This window comes from Bos grunniens, chromosome 3, assembly GCF_055505025.1.
Source record: "Bos grunniens cultivar Pamir isolate PY7600 chromosome 3, Bosgru_T2T1.0, whole genome shotgun sequence".
Lineage (NCBI taxonomy): Eukaryota > Metazoa > Chordata > Mammalia > Artiodactyla > Bovidae > Bos > Bos grunniens.
Genome location: NC_141167.1, coordinates 15,653,001 through 15,672,671, shown reverse-complemented (window position 1 = coordinate 15,672,671; position 19,671 = coordinate 15,653,001). Strand labels below are relative to the sequence as shown.

The 19,671-nt window shown below is 43.1% G+C and overlaps 1 protein-coding gene and 1 non-coding gene across 7 annotated transcripts in view; one reads left to right on the top strand and one right to left on the bottom strand.

The window, feature by feature from the left end:
• Positions 1–15,986, bottom strand: part of SMAP2 (small ArfGAP2) — a 47,411-nt gene extending 31,425 nt beyond the window's left edge. Inside the window, exons 1-3 of one of the 6 annotated variants that reach the window (XM_086381116.1) lie at positions 7,084–7,501; positions 6,733–6,981; positions 6,081–6,184 (exon numbers count right to left, since the gene is read on the bottom strand). Coding sequence is in view for 3 of the 6 variants with exons in the window: in XM_086381074.1 (XP_086237200.1) it covers positions 15,459–15,561 (103 nt within the window). In the remaining 3 variants the exon portion in view is untranslated. Of the gene's footprint in view, positions 1–2,038; positions 2,537–6,080; positions 6,185–6,732; positions 6,982–7,083; positions 7,502–7,646; positions 9,023–15,458 lie in introns of those variants that run through there. The other 5 variants (XM_086381124.1, XM_086381074.1, XM_086381106.1 and 2 more) reach the window with 5 other exon arrangements.
• A 1,848-nt stretch (positions 15,987–17,834) lies between these two features.
• Positions 17,835–17,968, top strand: LOC147375083 (small nucleolar RNA SNORA42/SNORA80 family). The gene has a single exon (XR_015161739.1). It is a non-coding gene; the product is annotated as a small nucleolar RNA SNORA42/SNORA80 family (small nucleolar RNA).
• Positions 17,969–19,671: the final 1,703 nt, after the last annotated feature.

Genomic DNA, 19,671 nt, shown 5'->3' with positions numbered 1-19,671 from the left:
TTCTGTTGCTGGGTTTTATATGTTTTTATTTTGTCATCTCCTTTAGGTAACAACTGCCTAAGTCGGCATACTTTTTAAAAACCTAGTATGAGTATTTCTCCTATGTGGACCTGAGGTTTGAATTCCTTATTATTGAACCACACAAAGGTGATTTAAATATCCTACACAGAAAATTAGGAAGAAGGGTGTCCTTAATGTTCCTTGTATCCCGGTTAGCCGGGATATTTTGGCTCTAGCTAATTTCCTCTACACAAAGACCCTGCTTAAAGCATTTATGAATAAGCTAGAAGAGTGGTAGCTGAGGCGAGGCTTCTCTGAAAAGGGGAGGGAGGAGATAAAAAAGAGCTGCTTTCATTGGGGGCAGGAAGGAGATTATTTCATTAGGAGCTAAACAGTGAGACTATCTGAGTACAAACAATTGTTTGGCTTGAAGGCTCCGTGTGGCCAATTACTCCCACAGAGGCTCAGCTGGAATGGAACAGAGAGCCTGCCAGGACTGAGGGACAGAGACTGACACAGGCTCAAGTGTCATGGATCTGGGATCCCAGAACATCCCAGCAAGGATGCTCACAGAGCACGCTCTACCCCAACCAGCAAACAGCATCATTCTGCACCCAACCTAGTCAAGAGTGTGGACTGAAAAGAGATGAGAAAAAGATGACACTGGGGACAAAGATAAAGTGCAAGCTCAGCCGCTCAGTTGTGTCTGACTCTTCCGTGACCCCATGGACAGTAGCCCGCCAGGCTCCTCTGTCCAGGGGATTTCCTAGGCAAGAACACTGTAGTGGGTTGCCATTTCCTTCTCCAGGGGATCTTCGTGACACAAGGATTGAACCTGCATCTCCTGCTTAACAGGCAAATTCTTTATCACTGAGCCACCTGGAAAGCCCCAGGATTAACAAATACACACTACTATACGTAAGATAAACAACAAGAACCTACTGTATAGCACAAGGAACCTATTCAGTATCTTTAATGATCTATAATGGAAAAGAATCACACACACACACACATATATACACACAAGTATAACTGAATCACTTTGCTGTAGATCTAAAACTACACAATGTTGTAAACTATACCTCAAAAAAATGGTTAAAAAATTTAAAATATTTTAAAAGGATAAAATAAAACCAACATTTTGTAGCAAAAGTAATAAGGATAAAGCCCAGATCTTGTAAGAAAGCTAGGACATTTCAGTCACTAGCTCAATGGCTTTCATCAGGCTGGGGGGAGGAGGCATATAGAGATGGATCACTGAGCTGACAGCTGGGCAATTATTTCAAGGCCAGGTGGACCTGATATTTCAAAACTTGACATTATAATTAAACTAATTTCCTATCGCTCATGACCTCACTTCAGGAAACGGACGTTAACTTGATTCACCAGAAGTTATTGTCTTCACCCTCTGGGGACATTTAGTTCTTTAGGTTACTTCCGGCTAAAGCTTTAACTTCCTCTTTGCAACAACCAGTATCTATTCATATCCTGAAAAAAATACTGAAGATGCAAAGTGAGCCTGCCCATTTGGGGGAGGCATACCTTTAGAATAAGCTACCAAAGAGGGGCGATAGAGCTCTTGACCAATGAGACAGCTCTTAATCCTCCATTCCCACTCTTCTTCCTCTACAGCAGTACTTCTCAAATGAAGTAACTTCCCCCCAAGTGGCAATGTCGGTGTCTGGAGACATTTTTAGTTGTCACAACTGGCAGGAAGTGGGACTGGAATCTAACAGGTGAGGCCAGGGGTTCTGCCTAAGCTCCTACACAGGACAACCTCTCAACAACGTATCCAAACACGAATAGTGCTCAGGTTAGGAAGTCCTGCCCGAGAGAAGCCATCTTTATTTTAAGCCATTTAGTTTGGAGCATGTGAGATATAAGAATATACCAATCCTGTGGAAAAGCTGCCTCTCTTGTTCCATAACAAGGAGATAAACACTGAGATACAGAATTCCAAAGCTGGAAAGAACTTTAAGGATTATCTAGTCCAAGCACAGCTGGAGAATCTAAGACCCAGAGAGGTCAAGTCATTTACCCAAGTTCATGGAAGAAATCACCAGCTGGACTGGAATTAGAATCATCTTTTTCCACCTGAAATGTGTTATACACAGAAGACGCTCAATAATAGTCTCTGTACCGATGTCCTGATCTTCAAGTGCTCTTTTCTCTTACCACATACTTTTTACTCTCTGCTCCTGGAAAGCCCAATGCCTGAGCTTGTGTGTGAAGGTTCATCTCCCACCCCTTCTCACCCACAGTCCTCCTCCTCAGAGGAAGCCCAGAGGTGGAGGACAGTGAAGAACAAGCGGCCAGGCAGAACTCATTTTTCAGTTGTTTGAAGGGAAGCTCATGCTTTTCACACAGGCAGAGAGAGGCTTTACACAAAACCTTCCGAGTCAGCAGATGAGCTCGTACACGAGACCACAGACATGTGAACTTCTCCCTTCCACACCGGTGTGCAGCTTTCCCAGCAGATGGAAAACCAGTGCCAGTTTAATCGCATCACAACCGCATGCAAAAGCTAGAGAACTTCCATTCCTAAACAAACAGCAGAACAGAAATGAATCCAATATCAAAGTACAGCCAGTTAGTTCAGTGACGCACAGAATGTTAGTCATTGAAACAGCCCTGGCTTAAGGGAGCAGAGCAAAGGTGGAGATCTGCCCTTCCAGAGGAAGACATTCACTACAAGCTTTCACAAGCCAGGTGTTTCAGAATTGGGTATAATGAGGTACAGGTCAGAAGGGGGTGGGGCAAGATGCCAGCTGTGTGGATAGAAAGCTCCTGCAAAGGGAACTTTATGCAGGGGAACCCAGGGCAGGTCTCAAAGAAAAGCACAGCTTCAAAAGAGCCAAAGCAAGGTTCTTGGAATTAGACAAACCTGTTCCAGCGGGACAAAGAGAGCTTCTAAAAGCGCTGCAAGGTTCTGATGAATTTCTACAGCACCTGAGAACAGTGTCTAAATATTTACTCCCATCCCACAAAAAAGGCTAAAGGACTACTGTTTCAGCCTTCTGTTTCGCACCGCGGCTACATCCCCCCACCCAGTGATGTGTCACACTAAAACCTCCTATGGGAAGGACAGGGTACTAGCTTTGTGACTGGCTCCAGCTTTCAACGTGGCACAGATGCCAGGAGCACACAGAAGAAACGGCACACAAAAGCAATGGTCACAAAGCCACCAGGAAATTCACCTGCTGGGCTTCCTGCAATGTCACAGAGCTTCAAATATCTGAGTTGAGAGGATAAAGGTGACTTTCAAAAAATAAAACAGGAGAAAGAGTATGACCTGAACATGCATGACTAGGAGAGTGTTCACGATGCCCACAGAACACACTCTACCCCATTCAGCAAACATCATTCTGCACCCAACCCAGTCGAGAGTGCGGACTGGAAAGAGAGGAGAAAAAGATGATACTGGGGACAAATGTAAAGTAATTCAACCTAAAACCAAAATTTTTGTGGGTAGGAAGATAAATTAGGAGTCTGGAATTAAGATATACACACTACTATAGATAAGATAGTAAACAAGGACCTGCTGTATAGCACAGGGAACTATATTTAATATCTTTTAATAACCTATAATGGAAAAGAATGAAAAAGAATGTGTATACACACACACGTGTGTGTGAGTGTCCTCAATCGTTTTGCGGTAGATGTGAAACTAACACAATGTTGCAGATTATACTCCAAAAAAAATGGTTACAGAAGCACAGAGGCTATGCAGCAGATGCTGAGCATCAGGTATCAGGGAAACATGGAACAAGGTGCCTGTCCTTATGGAACACACAGTCTAAAGAAAGCCTTGTAAAACAAAAGCAAAAACCAGTGGCTGTTATCCCCTTTCGACCATAGTAGGGCTTCTAATCCTTCTTCCCAGGGGACTGAGTTTAAGTGAAGGAGGCCTGTATGAACAGCATAAGATGCTGATCAGTGGCCTGACAGAACAGTTCCACATATCAAGTACATAATGTGCAACGTGCACGTCAGATATAAAAATATATCTTGGCCCATCTTGCTATGATCATATCCTGTAAATCTGTTCCTTATGGTTAAGCCTGGATTCTCCCCAGCTCTCTGCTCCCGTCTCAAATGTCCACTACAATAAGACAGTTCAAAGCGACAGCCCCCACAGCAAGGCCGTCTCTACAGGGGCTCAACCGGAGAACCCCCTGACCACTCCTTAAAATTAGAAGGCACACATCACTACTCAACTCTGAACGCATAAATAACCCATCAGTCTAACAGCAACACCAAAATTCACATTGTCTCGTTATAAAAAATTTTATAACCCTGAAAATTTAAGACCCAAATGCCCAACAACTGGGCAAGAATTGAGTAATGATATATTCAAACAATGGAGTACAATAAAGGCATTTAAACATTTTTAATGTCAGGAAAAATGCTTATGATAAATATTAAGCAAAACAACAATGATATAAAACTATATTACAGTAGTATAAGCTTAAGTAAAAATGGGTGATAACGATTATATGAAATATCTTCTACATTACTATACTTTTTCATACTTTCCAATGATTTCCATCACAAATATGAATAACTTTCATAATGAGAAAAAGATAGTTTTTCTTTTTTAGAGAAATAGCATTTAATCATGTTTAGCTAATAAGCACAACTGTCCTGGGAATCTGTTCCCATCGATCCTTAATTTGAGTCACTTGTGTCAGATGCCTATTCACAGACAAGGCTCAAAACCAAGTCAGAAGGCTCAAGGGAGCTGAGCTGGAATCTTCCTGATTCCAATGCTGTATTTAATGATGCTTCCTTTCTCTCACAGGAGAGCTAGGAATGTTCACACAACACTCACACTACCAGAAAGACCTCAAAATTCCCCTCAGTCTGAAACAGTTCCTCTAACTCATCTCCTGACATCTACCTTGGGAGAGACCAAGTTCCCAGTCCCTTACAGCTATTCTCACAATAAAAACGCTTTCCATACAGCAGAAGAGGCTGAGTCTTTTCATTCTTTCTTTTTCAAATCGGCTGTCACACTTCAAATGGTCTCCATTAAGTCCATTGTTTCCAGCTATTTTGAACACAAGCATCATGATAAGAATAGGGAGTTTCCTTCCTCTTTCTCATCAGAGGCCTTGGGTCAGTTATAACCCAAGTGGTAAAGTGTCAACATGAAAAGACACCAATGTCCCCTCCATCAACAGCACAGGATGGAAAATTCTGTAGGTGATTATTTTTTGAAGGCACTAGAACAAAAACCATCTAAATAATATTAGGACAATTTTTAACTCAAGACTTGAAACACTAGAGAACTCATTTCTAAATTTACACACACAAACACACACACACACAGAGGGGACTTCCATTAAGATAAGAAAAGAGGAAGAAGTTAAAATTCACTGTGTGTGCATTCAGGAAATAACACTGTAGGATTAACATGTAAACCCACATCTCAAGATGTAAGCTCTGTGACAGAGGCGCGGGGATATTTACGGACTTCCCACCACCAGCAACCGCCATGAAAGACAGGGTGGCTGTTTGCAATAAAGGGAAAGAAAAGGTGCTCTATTTCCGCACATCTCTATGCGGGGACAGGCTTATCAGCTGCAGCTGAGACTAGGTCTCTCCTCCTCCTGTATTTGCTCTATTATTTTCACTACATCATAAAATGGAAAAGGTTACACGTTTGTTCCTTGGGTGAGGAGAAAGGACATGAAGCCTGAGGGATCTGGTTCTCGTTGTTTCTGATTAAGACAGTTCTTTTTGTAATTTTTGACTTGAAATTAAGTAAGGATAAACAAAGCATTTTCCAAGTGGACTTATGAAATCCAGTACTTTCTAAATAAACCATATCCAACAGCTATTTAAAAAGCAAACCAGAATACCCATAGGAAATATACAAATGGGGAAAAGAGGGCTATGGTCAACAAAAATGGTTAAAAAGCTACTTAACATTGTTTGAAAACAAGCAGCGACAACAAAATCCCAGCAACAGGCTGCAGAGGTGGGAACCCGGGACAAGTTCCAGCCACACAAGAGGGAGCATGGGGGTTTCAGGGGTGTGATGCACAAACTGAAGACGACCACCAGGGTGACCTTACGCTGATGGGTGGCCACAGCTGAAGGCAGATTTGGCTCATCTCTGGGGTTTTCCACTGGGAAGAAACCTGCAGTTCAGCCATCAATGGACCAGCATCCACACAGCCTGTGGGGGAAATACAGGATCCAGAAGAGTGGGGTAGGAAAGGAGAAAGTTTGGAAAATGGAAGAGTCAAATACAGTAGTGAAATATTGCAATTATTAAACACGAGGCTTCAAAACCACATAAGTGTACCTCTTAAGGTGAAAGGGGCTGGCTGGGAAGAACTGGTACTCTGGGAAGAGATATGCTTTTTACACTACCAAATTACACTTCAATCACATGCGTGAATTATAGTAGTACCTGCTATGAGGAAACTAATTTTTGGAAAAGAAGAGAAAAACAATGAAACCTATGCAATTTTTACCACTGGTAACTTTACTCAATGAGAGGTCCTTATCCATAGCTTCTGCAGGAAAAGAACCACCTAAAAGCAAACATACTCACACTCCACTGAAAAACCCTTGCTGGCCTAGTTCCACCAATTCCAATAATGTGGCAGGCGCCCAAAGGCAGGTGACCCGATTGACAAAAAAAGCACTTCTACAAAGCGCTCAACTCGTATCACATAACTCATTAAACAGCTCATCATCAAGAAAACTGGCAGCAATAACCTGAGAAGCCTTGTCTTTACAAGGAACAGCAGCAACCTTCTGAATAAGACAAAATATTTTTCAGGTCTAGTATAGAAGACAGCGAACTTCGGCAAACTTCGGGAGACGGTGAGGAACAGAGAGGCCTGGCAGACTTCAGTCCATGGGGTTGCAGAGACGGACGCGACGAGGGGACTGGGCAACAACAACAGAGAAGACTGTGTGTCCGGTGATCTCCTCTCTCACCCAGTGCTAACTGATCTGAGCTTGCTGAGGGAGGGGAACAGACAAACCAATCAAAACTATTTAAAGAGATACCCAACACAAGGAAAATTGGCTCCAGCGTAACAATCAGAAAAGTCTAATCCGTACCACGTTTTAAGGCTGCAATCCTCAAAACTCTTTGCATATCTTAAGTGATACCGACTCGAGTTTTTAGTTGTGGATGGGACAAACTCAGTGTATACACATCATGCCTAAGTCTTCCCAGAATTAGCAGGGTGGGAACTTATTTTCCAAGTAACCAAACGATAAACTGCTCCTGGTAGAAACAGAAAGTCAAATACAGATTCCACAGAAGTCATGCATCCTAATTAAACAGGCAATGACTGAGTTGTAACATTACTTCCCAGGACTAATTATTGTTTTGGCAACAGTTAAGCTCCTTTAGAAGCACTGGCCTGAACACCCTTCTTATCCTTTGTCCAAAATAACTCAACTGTTTTCTTACAAGCAGAAAGAACTGCATCTTGGAGATTTAAGTGCCTTTGCCTGTCTCAACTTGGATCCTCCCCTTCCTCCACACTATCACGGGGAACTACATCTCCCAGGCTCCCCTGCCAACTAATTTCTTGGTAAGTTCCATCAATGGGAGGCACTGATAAGGATAAGAGGCAGGAGAAGGGGGGAAGCCAGGGTAACACTCTCTATCTTACTTGGTCCGAGTTCCAGCTTCCACCAGACAGCTTTTCTTTCCACTCTTCTTGGTCCCAGCAGATGGCTCAGGCTTCTGGCCTTTGCTGACTTCAGCACCTTCTAATTTCCTTAGGGCATAGGAGGTCCCAGGTGTTGCCAATCTCTGCCTTGTCTCACCAGCCCACTGACCTTCTTGGCCCTTTTATCACCTATGGAACCTATTCGATATTAAAGTCCCTCAGCTTGTATCTCCTGTAGTGTTTTCTGTTTCTCTGAAGGGTCCATGACTTTTAAATATATTTTAAAAACTTAGATTTCCTAAGAATTACACAAATATTCAGATAAGTTATAAAGGATTTCTTTTAATAAGAAACAAAGGATTTGTATCATTCAAGCAAATATTTACTGAGAGCCTGACAGCCTGGCGTGCTGCGATTCATGGGGTTGCAAAGAGTCGGACATGACTGAGCAACTGAACTGAACTGAACTGACCATACTAGGTCCTGGGAATACTATATTGAACAAAACAGGCACAAAACTCCTGCCCTCATGCGGCTTACTTTCTAGTGAACTGTGGCAAATTACAATTTTAAGAAGTTAACTAGCAGAGGAATATTTCTTTAAAAATAGAGGAATTTGGTAAAAGTGAATTAACTTTAAGGGGTTCTGCTCCACAGAGACTTGGTTCCTACCTTTTCAGTGTGGTATGCTGAACTGTCACATTCCAGGGGCCAGTATAGAACTTCTTCAAAGTTAGTATCTACTTAAACTGGCAACTTGCTCAAACAAAAATATAACTGTGATAAGGATTTAGGCAGACACAATAATAAAAGTTAAGCGCTGTATGCTTAAATGAAAAACACATGAGTGTTTGATGCAGAGTCTTGCTGGGTATCTTTTTCAGAGGAGCTATTACTTGGAGGAATTGAGTTTGAGTCCATTTAATGTCACTTTATCTCCTCCCTATGGCGCAGGTAGCTTCCAGTATCACATACAAAGCCAGCCACAATGCACATTAACGAGTCAAGTGTTGTGGTCTCCAACTGCATGACATTATTTCCAAGATGGAATTTTTAGGCTGAACAGAAACAATGACTCATGTGGTGAACAGTTACACAGACGACTCTGCCCAAGAAAGCTGCCACCTACATACCACGATCTCAGAGGAAACATGCAGAAAGAAGGTAGTTTTCTGATTTATTTAAAAGCAATAGATTTGCTGAAAGGTATACTGAGATGTGGCTGCAGCTGCCTGTTGTTTACACATCCGGCTTCCCAAGTGGCGCTCAAGGTAAAGAATCCGCCTGCCAAATACAGGAGACACAAGAGATAAAGGTTCAATCCCTGGGTTGCGAAGATTCCCTGGAGAAGCAAAAGGTAACCCACTCCAGTATTCTTGCCTGGAAAATTCCATGGGCAGAGAAGCCTGGAGGGCTACAGTCCATGGGGTCGCAAAGAGTCAGACACGACTGAACACACACACAAGCACTGAACAGCCAAGGGCTTGCGTGAAATATTCTTAGACTGCTTGAGTGTGAGAGCATGCTCAGCTTCAAAAATCCAACGTCATCAGCTCCAGAAACAGCATGACATCGACGGCTGGCATTTCACTAGACTTCACAAGATAAATGAAGGTACTCATGAAGGGAGATCTAGTGGGCACGATACTCTGACCTTCCTTACCACTCAGCAGTTAGAAAACATTTCATGTTTGCTATATTTACAACTCCATCTGAGTAGCAGGTGGACTTCCAATACTGTGGGTTTCTTACATAACAGAGAGTCTAATGCATATTCATAATTTCAATGCCACACAGCAAGTCAACTACAGAGCTAGTCTGACGTGTCTCTGCCTACCTTAGCCCTTGTCAATCCCCAACATGTAGTGAGACTATACCAAAGAATCTCACACACACATTACAGCACGTCTTGAGGCTTTGCACGTTCTTCTTCCTCGGCTTGGAATGCAAGTCCCCTAAATTCACCTGACAAAATCATGCTTACCATTCAAGACATAGCCTACTTGTCTCTCTGAGCCATGACTTCCTAAGCAGACTCGCTTGCTTTCTTCAGCGCTTTCATTTCTCCCTGTACACAATGCTACAATGATAATTACTACATTGCATCATTTATCTGTTTACACATCTGCTTGCTCATTAGACTATAAAATCCCTGAGACCAAAGGCCCTATCTTTTAATCTACATGTCTTGGTAGTGTCTGACACAAAGCAGGTGCTTAAGAGCATTTTCTGAATGAATACATACAGTGTGGGACTGCACTCTCAGAAGACAAGGCATTTTGTACTTTCTATCCCACTGCTACCAGATGATATTTAAAGGACAGAGAGAACTAATAGGAAAATGTCTCCCAGGGAACAGTTTGAATAAGTGGATGTTAAAGGACAACCTAGGGACTTCCCTGGTGGTCCAGTGGTTACGAATCTGCCTTGCAGGACTTCCCTAGCGGTCCAGTGGCTACGATTCTGCACTCCCAATGCAGGGGGCCTGGGTTCCATCCCTGGTCAGGGAACTGGATTCCACATACCACAGCTAAAGATCCCGAGTGTCTCAACTAAGACCCAGCACAGACAAATAAATCATTTAAAAAAAGAAAAAAGGATCTGCCTTGCAGTGCAGGGCATGTGGGTTCAATCCCTTGTCAGGGAACTAAGATCCCACATGCCGCATGGCACCTAAGCCTGTGAGCTACAGCCAAGATCTGGTGTGCCTCAACCAAGACCCTACGCAATCAAATAAATAAATAAAATAAAATAAATGACAACCTAACAGGGACTTTAATTACTTTCAGTAAAACTCTGTCAGCCTAACTACAATGGTCAGAGTTAAGGTGCATGAGCTGTAAAAGGACTGAGAGTTATTTGATCTTGGCTGGAGAAGGGTGTCTAACTAGAGATGGAAGGAAAATACCTTCTACTGTCCAGGTCTGTGGCAATTAAGATAAAAATCTCTTAAAAGGTGCCACAGATACAGCTAAAATAATTAAAAACTGATAGCAATGTTCATGTTCTAGGGAATGATATTCAACAAGCAATGATTTAGCTATTGACAGAAAACAAAAGTAAAGCAAAACTAGAGATGAATTTACCAGAGTTAGAATCAAATATAGGAAATGGTTTTGGCTTAAAAACTAGATGAGTTTTCTATTCAGTGAGTTATTCAGTGAGTCATTCTAACTGTGGCTTCCAGTAACTAGGGTATTTAAGGGAATAAAGTCTGAAAGTGGAATGAATGAATAAAATTAAGATGAAATAAATGAGTTCAGCAATAGTAATGATAAATAGTGCTTACATGTGTGTAACACTTTAGTTTACAAGGCATTTTTATTTTTCAAATGAGGAAAATTAAACTGAGAAACTTAGGTGGTGTGCTGAAGGTCCCAAAGCTAAAATAAGCAGAATGATAGAGTTTAACTGGATGTTCCAACATCAAAGGGCTTCCCTGATAGCTCAATTGATAAAGAATCTGCCTGCAATGCAGGAGACCCCAGTTCGATTCCTGGGTCAGGAAGATCTCCTGGAGAAAGGATAGGCTACCCACTCCAGTATTCTTGGGTTTCCCTTGTGGCTCAGCTGGTAAAGAATCCACACGCAATGCGGGAGACCTAGGTTCAATCCCTGGGTTGGGAAGATTCCCCTGGAGAAGGGAAAGGCTACCCACTCCAGTATTCTGGCCTGGAGAATTCCATGGACTGTATAGTCTATGGGGTCACAAAGAGTCAGACGTGACTTCCACTTTCCAACAAAAGTCTACAGCTCTGGGACTTCCTTGGTGGTCCAGTGACTTCCATTGGAAGTCCTTCCATTGGAAGAATCTGTCTTCCAATGCAGGGGATGTGGGTTTGATCCCTGGTTGGGGAACTAAGATCCCACATGCCTTGGGGCAACTAAGATCTGAAGAGGTCAAAAATAAATAAATAAATACATATTTTTAAAAGTCTACAGCTCTGATTCTTTGCACCTGAAAGGTGAGCTTACAGGTGCTATGGACGGGGGCTAGGACACTGCCTAAGATGACTTCAGCGAGAGCAGATGTTTCCAAATCATGCATATCTTTCAACTTTAAACCCTGGGGACACTCCTTACGGTGCATGGAGAGGGAATCTCCATGCCCTTCATGTTATACACTTGATTGAAAAAGTGAAAGGTTGGGACTTCCCTGATGGTCCAGTGATTAAAAATCTGCCTGCTAATGCAGGGATGCAGGTTCAATCTCTGGTCAGGGAACAAAGATCCCGTATGCTGCAGGGCAACTAAACCTGTGTGCTCCAACTACTGGACGTGCTGCAACTACTCAGCCTGAGCACCACAATGAAAGATCCCGCGGGCTTCAACTAAGACCCGATGCAGCCAAAAAAAAATAAATACGTAAATATTAAAGAAGAAGAAAAAGAATGCAGGGTGCCATGGACTTTGGGTAACATGCTATTATTTGCATAAAAGCACTGAAAAGGAATATATTTAAATGAAGTTGTCTATGTATGTATCATCTCTTAAAAGTCACGTAATAAATTACCAACAGTGGTTACCTCCAGAAGCACTGGGAAAAGCTGGTTAAGGGATCAGGGACAGGAAAACAACTTTTCACTGAATACATTCCCTTTTGAACTTTTTGAATTTTGAACCACATAAAAGTGGTTTTTCAAAAAGGAAATCTGAATTTAAGAACACGTACTAGGCACTGGAACAAAGGCAGTGGCCAGGTGATTTGAAGTGAAACATTTCCGAGATGGAGTGTAGAAGAACAGAGCAGTAAAAAGGTATTACAGACTTTTTGTCAGACTCCAGAATTCTATGTGGTATTTCACAGTTGAAAGTAAATTTCCTCAAGACCATCAAATTTCTTCCATTCTAATTCTTTGCTCATTAAACAGCTCTATTTTTTTCACGAACCTTGATACTGAGAAAGGAACATCCCAACATTGGACATAAGTATTCAGGTCATCAGAAAGGTAGATCCTTTCATGCTAAATAGGATAGTGTCCAGTTTAAACCACTCTCTGAAGAGGCTGATTAGGAGTTATTCCAGGCATACAGACAAAACGTGGAACTGCAGAGCTACAGACTAAACCTCCAAACACGCGGCCTGGCCTCAGCAAGGTGGAGTTAACCATCAACATATCTGAAGTTTTCAGTATGTTTGTCCTCTCTTCTACCACAACTTCAAGTCAGCCCAAAATTTTACCCTAAAGGTCACAGTAAGTTAAAGGCTTTGGGTGATGAAACCATATCTTTCAGCTTAAAGCAAGTTGAAGCATTTGCTTTAAAGGCAGTACCAAAGTGGCCTCCATTCCCACTTAAATTATTTCAATGCCTTGGAGGTACAGGAAACTTGTGAGTCTTATGCTCAAGAGAGTTAAAAACAAAAACAAAAAAACCCAGAACCAACAAAACTTATACTACACAAAGAGAACACATTTATTCTCTATTCTGATACTCAAATTACGTATCTTATAACATCATTCTTAAATCAGTATACAATGTTTTTTAAAGAATTACTGCCAGAGGTATTTTGAAACATTACAAAAATACCTGTTCATAGGTCTGCAGTTCAGGGTTACATCATCTGATTTTATGTTAATGGATTAGTAAGCAATCACTCACCAGGTCCTACACAATTAAGCTCTCAATTTTCTAAGTAAGAAAGGACATGAGACCTACAGATAAATACCCAAGTACAAACCTCATTTTAGCCTGCAGCTTTAAAATTCCTCCTCCCACTAAAAGTGTTTTTTACCAGAGCTAAGAGATAACTTAATCTACGGATTCAAGTGTCTCTTCCTTCCACCATCTGACATTTGTCCACATGACCATTACGACAACCACAGTCAGGAAAAAGGAGCGGGAAAATGAATGGGAGGAGTTCAAAGAGTACAAGGGCTAGCTAACACATAAACTGCAAAAACTGAGGCCACAAATATCTTACTGACTTGAACCGAACGATGACTGACTGACACATTGTCATCTCAATTTTAATAGAATGGCCAAGTCACTGAAGCCATCAGGCCAAAATGTAAAGCTAATTCATGAAAAGAAGTCATTTCAGGACCCAGGATTCTACTATCAAAATTAGTTAATAAAGTTTACAGGCCAGCAGTTACCATCTCTCATTAAGAATGAACTAACTAATGTTTTATTACCTGATCCCCAGTAATTCTGTCAATAAAGAGCAACAGAAAATTTGGAGGTGATGAATCAACCTCTCTTCCATGTGCTATGTTTTGTTGGAATATGAGTAAGTACAAGAGTGGTATGGGAAATGGGGGGTGGGGTGGTACCGATTATCAAAATGGTATCTGACTCCCCAAACGGAGCAGTGCTCACTCAGTGGGTTGTTCCACTGCGACTCAAGATCTGTCAACTGAGGACACAAGGGAATTTGAGTCAAGCCAAAGAGATATACTCCCAAATTTTAAGCCAAATCTTCCCATAGAGCTAGCAGAAGATCTCATGAAAGTCAACTATAAGAAATTAACCTACTCAACATAACCTTATTCTACAATACTTTTTAAAATGAATTTTTGCCAATGCAAAAATTCAGGAAAGAAGTCGGGGGATCTACTTTCCTAATGGCACATGCCATTTACCCATTGGTAAAGGGCACTAAAATATACTACCAGGGGTCCAAATCAATGTCTCTCTCCGATCTCCTTATATAACCTTACTTCTCCAAAATAAAAGGTAATTAAGTGAAAGTATCAATTAAGCATGTAATTCCTTTCTCAATACTGATAAAGACAAATACATTTGGATCTTTGCTGTGTACTATATGCCCAACATGCTATATGTCAAACAATCCAGGTGAATTCACTGTGTTATGAACAAAAGTAAATTCGCAATAGCTCCCAAACCAAAAAAGGAATTTTCCCAACTCCAATTTATATTCCAAAGAATTCAGAAAGAAAATAAGGAAACAAAATATTTGTAACCTATCAATTTCGAGCGCAAATATTTCACTAATAAGCAAGCTTTGGTTGCATGCTAATTTGTAACTGTACCAAATCATGAATCTTTAAGGGCACAGAAAACAAAGACACTGCCATGATCATATTTCATCTTTAGAAGGATGATCGCCATGGAAGTAACAAATTCGATGAGCCCTTGTTTCCTTCTCTGCACTGATTAAACCGATCCTGCACTACAGCCACAATCTGCCAGTTCCTGCCACCACACACACATCAGGCCTCCAACACTCTCCACAAGCCAGGGCTAGGCTGTCTAGAAATCCGCACTGTGTCACTGCATAAGCCAGTTCCCCCCTCCACACATCCTGGAAGAGGAAAGCCACCTAAGCACTCTGTTAGATCTCAGCAAGGCTGTAAAATGACAGAAGGAACTGCTAACCAAATAGCAGGCAGCCACGCTCACCACCTTTAAAAACCATTTAAGCAGTTTTCCTCCCCGTCATCTCACTTCCCTCTCCTCCCCACCCCCTCCCCACCCCGCTGCAGTTCACCCCCAGCGTTTCAAGTGGAAGGCTGCGAGCCGCACTGACAGTGGGCGCAGAACTCATTCAGAGCCCTGAAATACAGACATTCTCACCTGCACACACCATGCCACTTCCCCCAACCCCGACCATCACCGCCCCCGCCCCCCAGCCTAGCCTCAACCATACAACTCGCCCTCGCAACCTCTCCCCACACCAATCCCGGCGCCCCAGAACACCTAGCAGCTTCCTCAAAGAGGGTAGCACGCGTTACCATTTAGACGGTAGGGGCCCCCTAAGCTCTAGAGACCTCCCCCCTCCCCACACAGGTCGCCTTCCCCGTGTCGCCCGGAGACTGGACCCCTCGCCCGCAAGGAAGGATGCACTACCTTTAGACTGGCAGTCCGCACAAAACTTGTTATCCTCCTCCAGCAGCAGGTTGGCCAGGACTGCCTGGTACCGATCCACGTCCTTCACCGATTTGCCCGTCATGGCCAGGGTGCCGGTGGGGGCAGAGGGCGACGCGCCCTCCTAGCCCCCAGAAACCCCTGCCTCAGTCCGGAGGTGAGGACTCCCGGTCCCCGGCCCAGGGCACCTCCTGAGAACGAGGGAGCCCTCTCCCCTTGCGCAGTCCAGCGCCCCTTCTCCAGTCAGCCGCGCCTGCCCCCCAACTCTGCAGCCCCCCTCAGGGCGGCGCCCCCTGGCGGGCTTAGGGAAAGGCCCAGGTCCCAACGAGGCTGCCGGACCAGGCAGGACCCTCGGCCCAGGCAACAGGGACGCTCGGGCCTCCTGCTTTTGCCGGGCGCAGAGACGACCCCCGGGCCTGCCTGTCAGCGGGCTACGGCTCCCGCGCCTCGGTTTCCCTGGCAGCTGCCGCCTGCTCTGCCACCACCTCGGCCGCCTACTTCCGGCAGCTCTTCCTCTCCTCCTCCACCCAGCCCAGCCCGCGCATGCGCCCCGCCCCCACCGCTCCTGACTGGGCTCTTCCCTCCGCTCCGCTTCTCAAGAACCAATCCGGGCAGAAGTAAGGGGTGGGGCTTGGATGGGGCGGAGGAAGGATTGGGCACGCCCCCTGCATGTCCTTGGAAAAGAATGAATGGAGCAGGCGGAGAGCGGGTGGAGGGAGTGGAGGAAAGTGAAGGGAAACAACAAATAACTGAGCTCTTACACGTGCCAGGCACTGTGCTGAGCGCTTTCTATGAATGATCCCAACATAATCCCCCAAACCTCTCTATGAGTTAAAATTTTACCATCCTTATGTAACCTTTGGGTTGTGAATGCTCCAAAGCTTATTCTTTCCTTCAACAGCCAAATAGAAGGGTCCTACCTTCTAAACCTCTTAACAGAGGTCCATATAGCCAAAGCTATGGTTTTCCAGTAGTCATTATGGGTATGAGAGTTGAACCATAAAAAAAGGCTGAAAGCCGAAGAATTGATGCTTTCCAACTGTGGTGCTGGATAAGACTCTTAAGTGTCCCTTGGACAGCAAGGAAATCAACCTAAAGGAAATCAACCCTGAGTATTCACTGGAAGGACTGATGTTGAAGCTGAAGCTCCAATACTTCGGTCACGTGATGCGAAGATCCGACTTATTGGAAAAGATCCTGATGCTAAGATTGAGGGCAGGAGGAGAAGGGGGTGACAGAGGATGAGATGGTTGAATGGCATCACCAACTCAATGGACATGTGTTCAGCAAACTCCTGGAGATGGTGAAAGGGAAGCTTGGCGTGCTGCAGCCCATGGGGTCACAAAGAGTCAGACACGATGTAGTGACTGGATAACAACAACCACCTCCTAATACAGAATAAGGGAACATCAGTCACAACCTCCCCCTGGTTACCTCTCACTTGGTATGCCTGCTCCTGCTGAATTCTGGGTTTCTCTGTTCATTAGGTCTCCTCTTATGATTATTGACATCTTTGGACATTGTTTTGCCTAAACACTTTCTTGTTTAATTCCTCAGTTCTCCCAAAATAGTGCAGTTTTGTGCAGAAGACCTTTACTGAAAGTTATTTGGAGAGGTGAGGTGGAGAGGAGGGGCTATTACAGTAAAACACAAGAATCAGATCAAAACACAAGAATAGATAACTAATTAAAATGATTATTAAACATCATTGTCTAAAACCACCCTTACTACAGAGGGGATTAAGTACAGAATTTCTCAATGGCTGTCCTTTTCTTTAGGGACTTACCTGCCGTCTGGCAAATGTTTTCCTTCACTCATTCATTCTTTCAATCACCTAGTAAACTGTTACTGAGAAACTTCTAAGTATGAGGCACTGTCCTGGGGCGGGATGAGAGGGAACAATGTGATTCAGTTAATGGTTTTAAGCAGTCAATCTGGCTGCTATGGGAAGAGTGGATTTGGGAAGCTGGTAAGACCAGATGTTCAGAGTTATCTCTAGTCAAATTTTCCTCCATCTCTTTGCCTCCCTGATGGCTCAGCGGTAAAGAATCCACTTGCAATCCAGGAGACACAGTTTCAATCCCTGGGTTGAGGAGATTCCCTGGAGAAGGAAATGGCAACCCACTCCAATATTCTTGCCCAGGAAATCCCATGGACAGGGGAGCGTAGTGGGCTACAGTCCATGGGGTTGCAAGAGTCAGACACAACTTAGTTACTAAACTACCACACCATCTCATTACTTTCCCCCCAAAGCAAAACTTTCATCAGAAAAAAACTAAAATTTTCTATTACTGTATTAATCAAAACAATCTGATTCTCTGTCTAAACGTCTTTCCTTCTAAAGATTTGACTTTCAAAGCATGGTAATGGATTTATGGCAGGTCCTCCTCTGTGGGCCTCTCATAGTGTACCCATGCCAGAGAAAACAGCCTCGAACCATTGCCCAGTCTCTTTACCTGTGGGCTGTGAGCACTGAAAGCGGTTGTACAGGGTGAAGAGAAAAAAAATAAATAAAGATTTGACTTTCATAAACACATAAGTTCATTAAGGTATTTTTCCTAAACAAATTCTCAGTTCTTTCTCTAGAAGGAATTCTGCCTTCCTCTGAAGCTAATATTCTCAACCGACATCCCATTTGTAATCATTTTTCTTACATTAACGTACTTAGATTTTCTTATTTTAACACTTCTTTTACTAATGAGCAAACTGAGACTTAGAATAATAAACTCCTTCATCTAGGGAGTAGTAGAGCTGGGATTTTTAACCTAGATCTCTATGATCCCACAGCCTTAGTACTGTCAGAGTTTTTGCTTATGTTATCTATCATAATCCAGAGAAAGCCCCAACAGGATAAGTAATAATATTAACATAACAATTTTTCAAAAAAATGATGAAACAGAGTCTCAAAAGATGAAAGAAAGGCTCAGGCTTACCCAGTAAATTGTGATCACCGTGCCTTAGTTCAAATTCTCATCTTCATCCCAACACTATGCAAATAGACTTTTTGCTTTAGTCTAATTTTAGTTAATTTGATCCTTCACTCTACTCTTTGGAGTAGTTGTTGTTTAGTCACTACTGCTGCTGCTGCTAAGTTGCGTCAGTCGTGTCCGACTCTGCGCGACCCCATGACGGCAGCCCACAAGGCTCTGCCGTCCCTGGGATTCTCCAGGCAAGTTTTTCTTGGGCTGCAGTCCATAGAGTCACAAAGAGTTGTGACTCTATGGACTGCAGCCCAAGAAAAGAAAATCTGTCACTACTTCTACTTTCCCCCTTCCATTTGCCATGAAGTGATGGAACCAAATGCCATGATCTTAGTTTTTTGAATGTTGAGTTTTAAGCCAGCTTTTTCACTCTCCTCTTTTACCCTCAAGAGGCTCTTTAGTTCCTCTTCACTTTCTGCCATTAGAGTGGTATCATCTTTGTATCTGAGGTTGTTGATATTTCTCCCAGCAGTCTTGATTCCAACTTGTGATTCATCCAGTCTGGCATTTCGCTTGATGTACTCTGCATATAAGTTAAATAAGCAGGATGACGCTATGGAGAGAGCTTTCTAAATGGTAAATCTGGTTGACTGTCTCCTGCTTAAAAACCCTTTAGTGCCTCTCCATGACCTATGGCAATACTTCTCAAAATTTTCCATCTTGAGAGAGATTGTCTAGTCTAGTAGTTAAGCACACAGATTATGGGACCAGAATGACTGGGTTTGAATCCTGAGCTTTACCACTTACTATCTATATGACTTCTACCAGGTAACTTAACCTCTCTGTGCCTCAGTTATTTCATCTACAAAATGTGAACGATAGTGATATTAAACACCTCTTTCATAGGATTTTTGTGAAGCTTAACTGAGATAACGCCTGTAATATATTTAGAAGAGCTCTTGGCACACAGTGAGTGACAGACAATCAATGCTCTTCACCAAATATTGCTGGCCTTCTGCCTTCTGGGCGCAGGGTAGGATTTTATTTCCTGGCTCTCTTACCATTGGGTGTGGCCAATGAGTTTGAGCAGAAAGGTTATGTGTCCCTTCATGCCTTAAGCATTTAATCACTACTTTGAGACTCCTCAGATTCTCTTTCCCTCTGACATGGAAACCATCAATGTTCAAGATGGCGTTTGTCTTAGTACCATAACAGAATACCATAGACTGGGAGGCTTATAAACATAAATATATTTCTCATAGCTCTGGAGACTG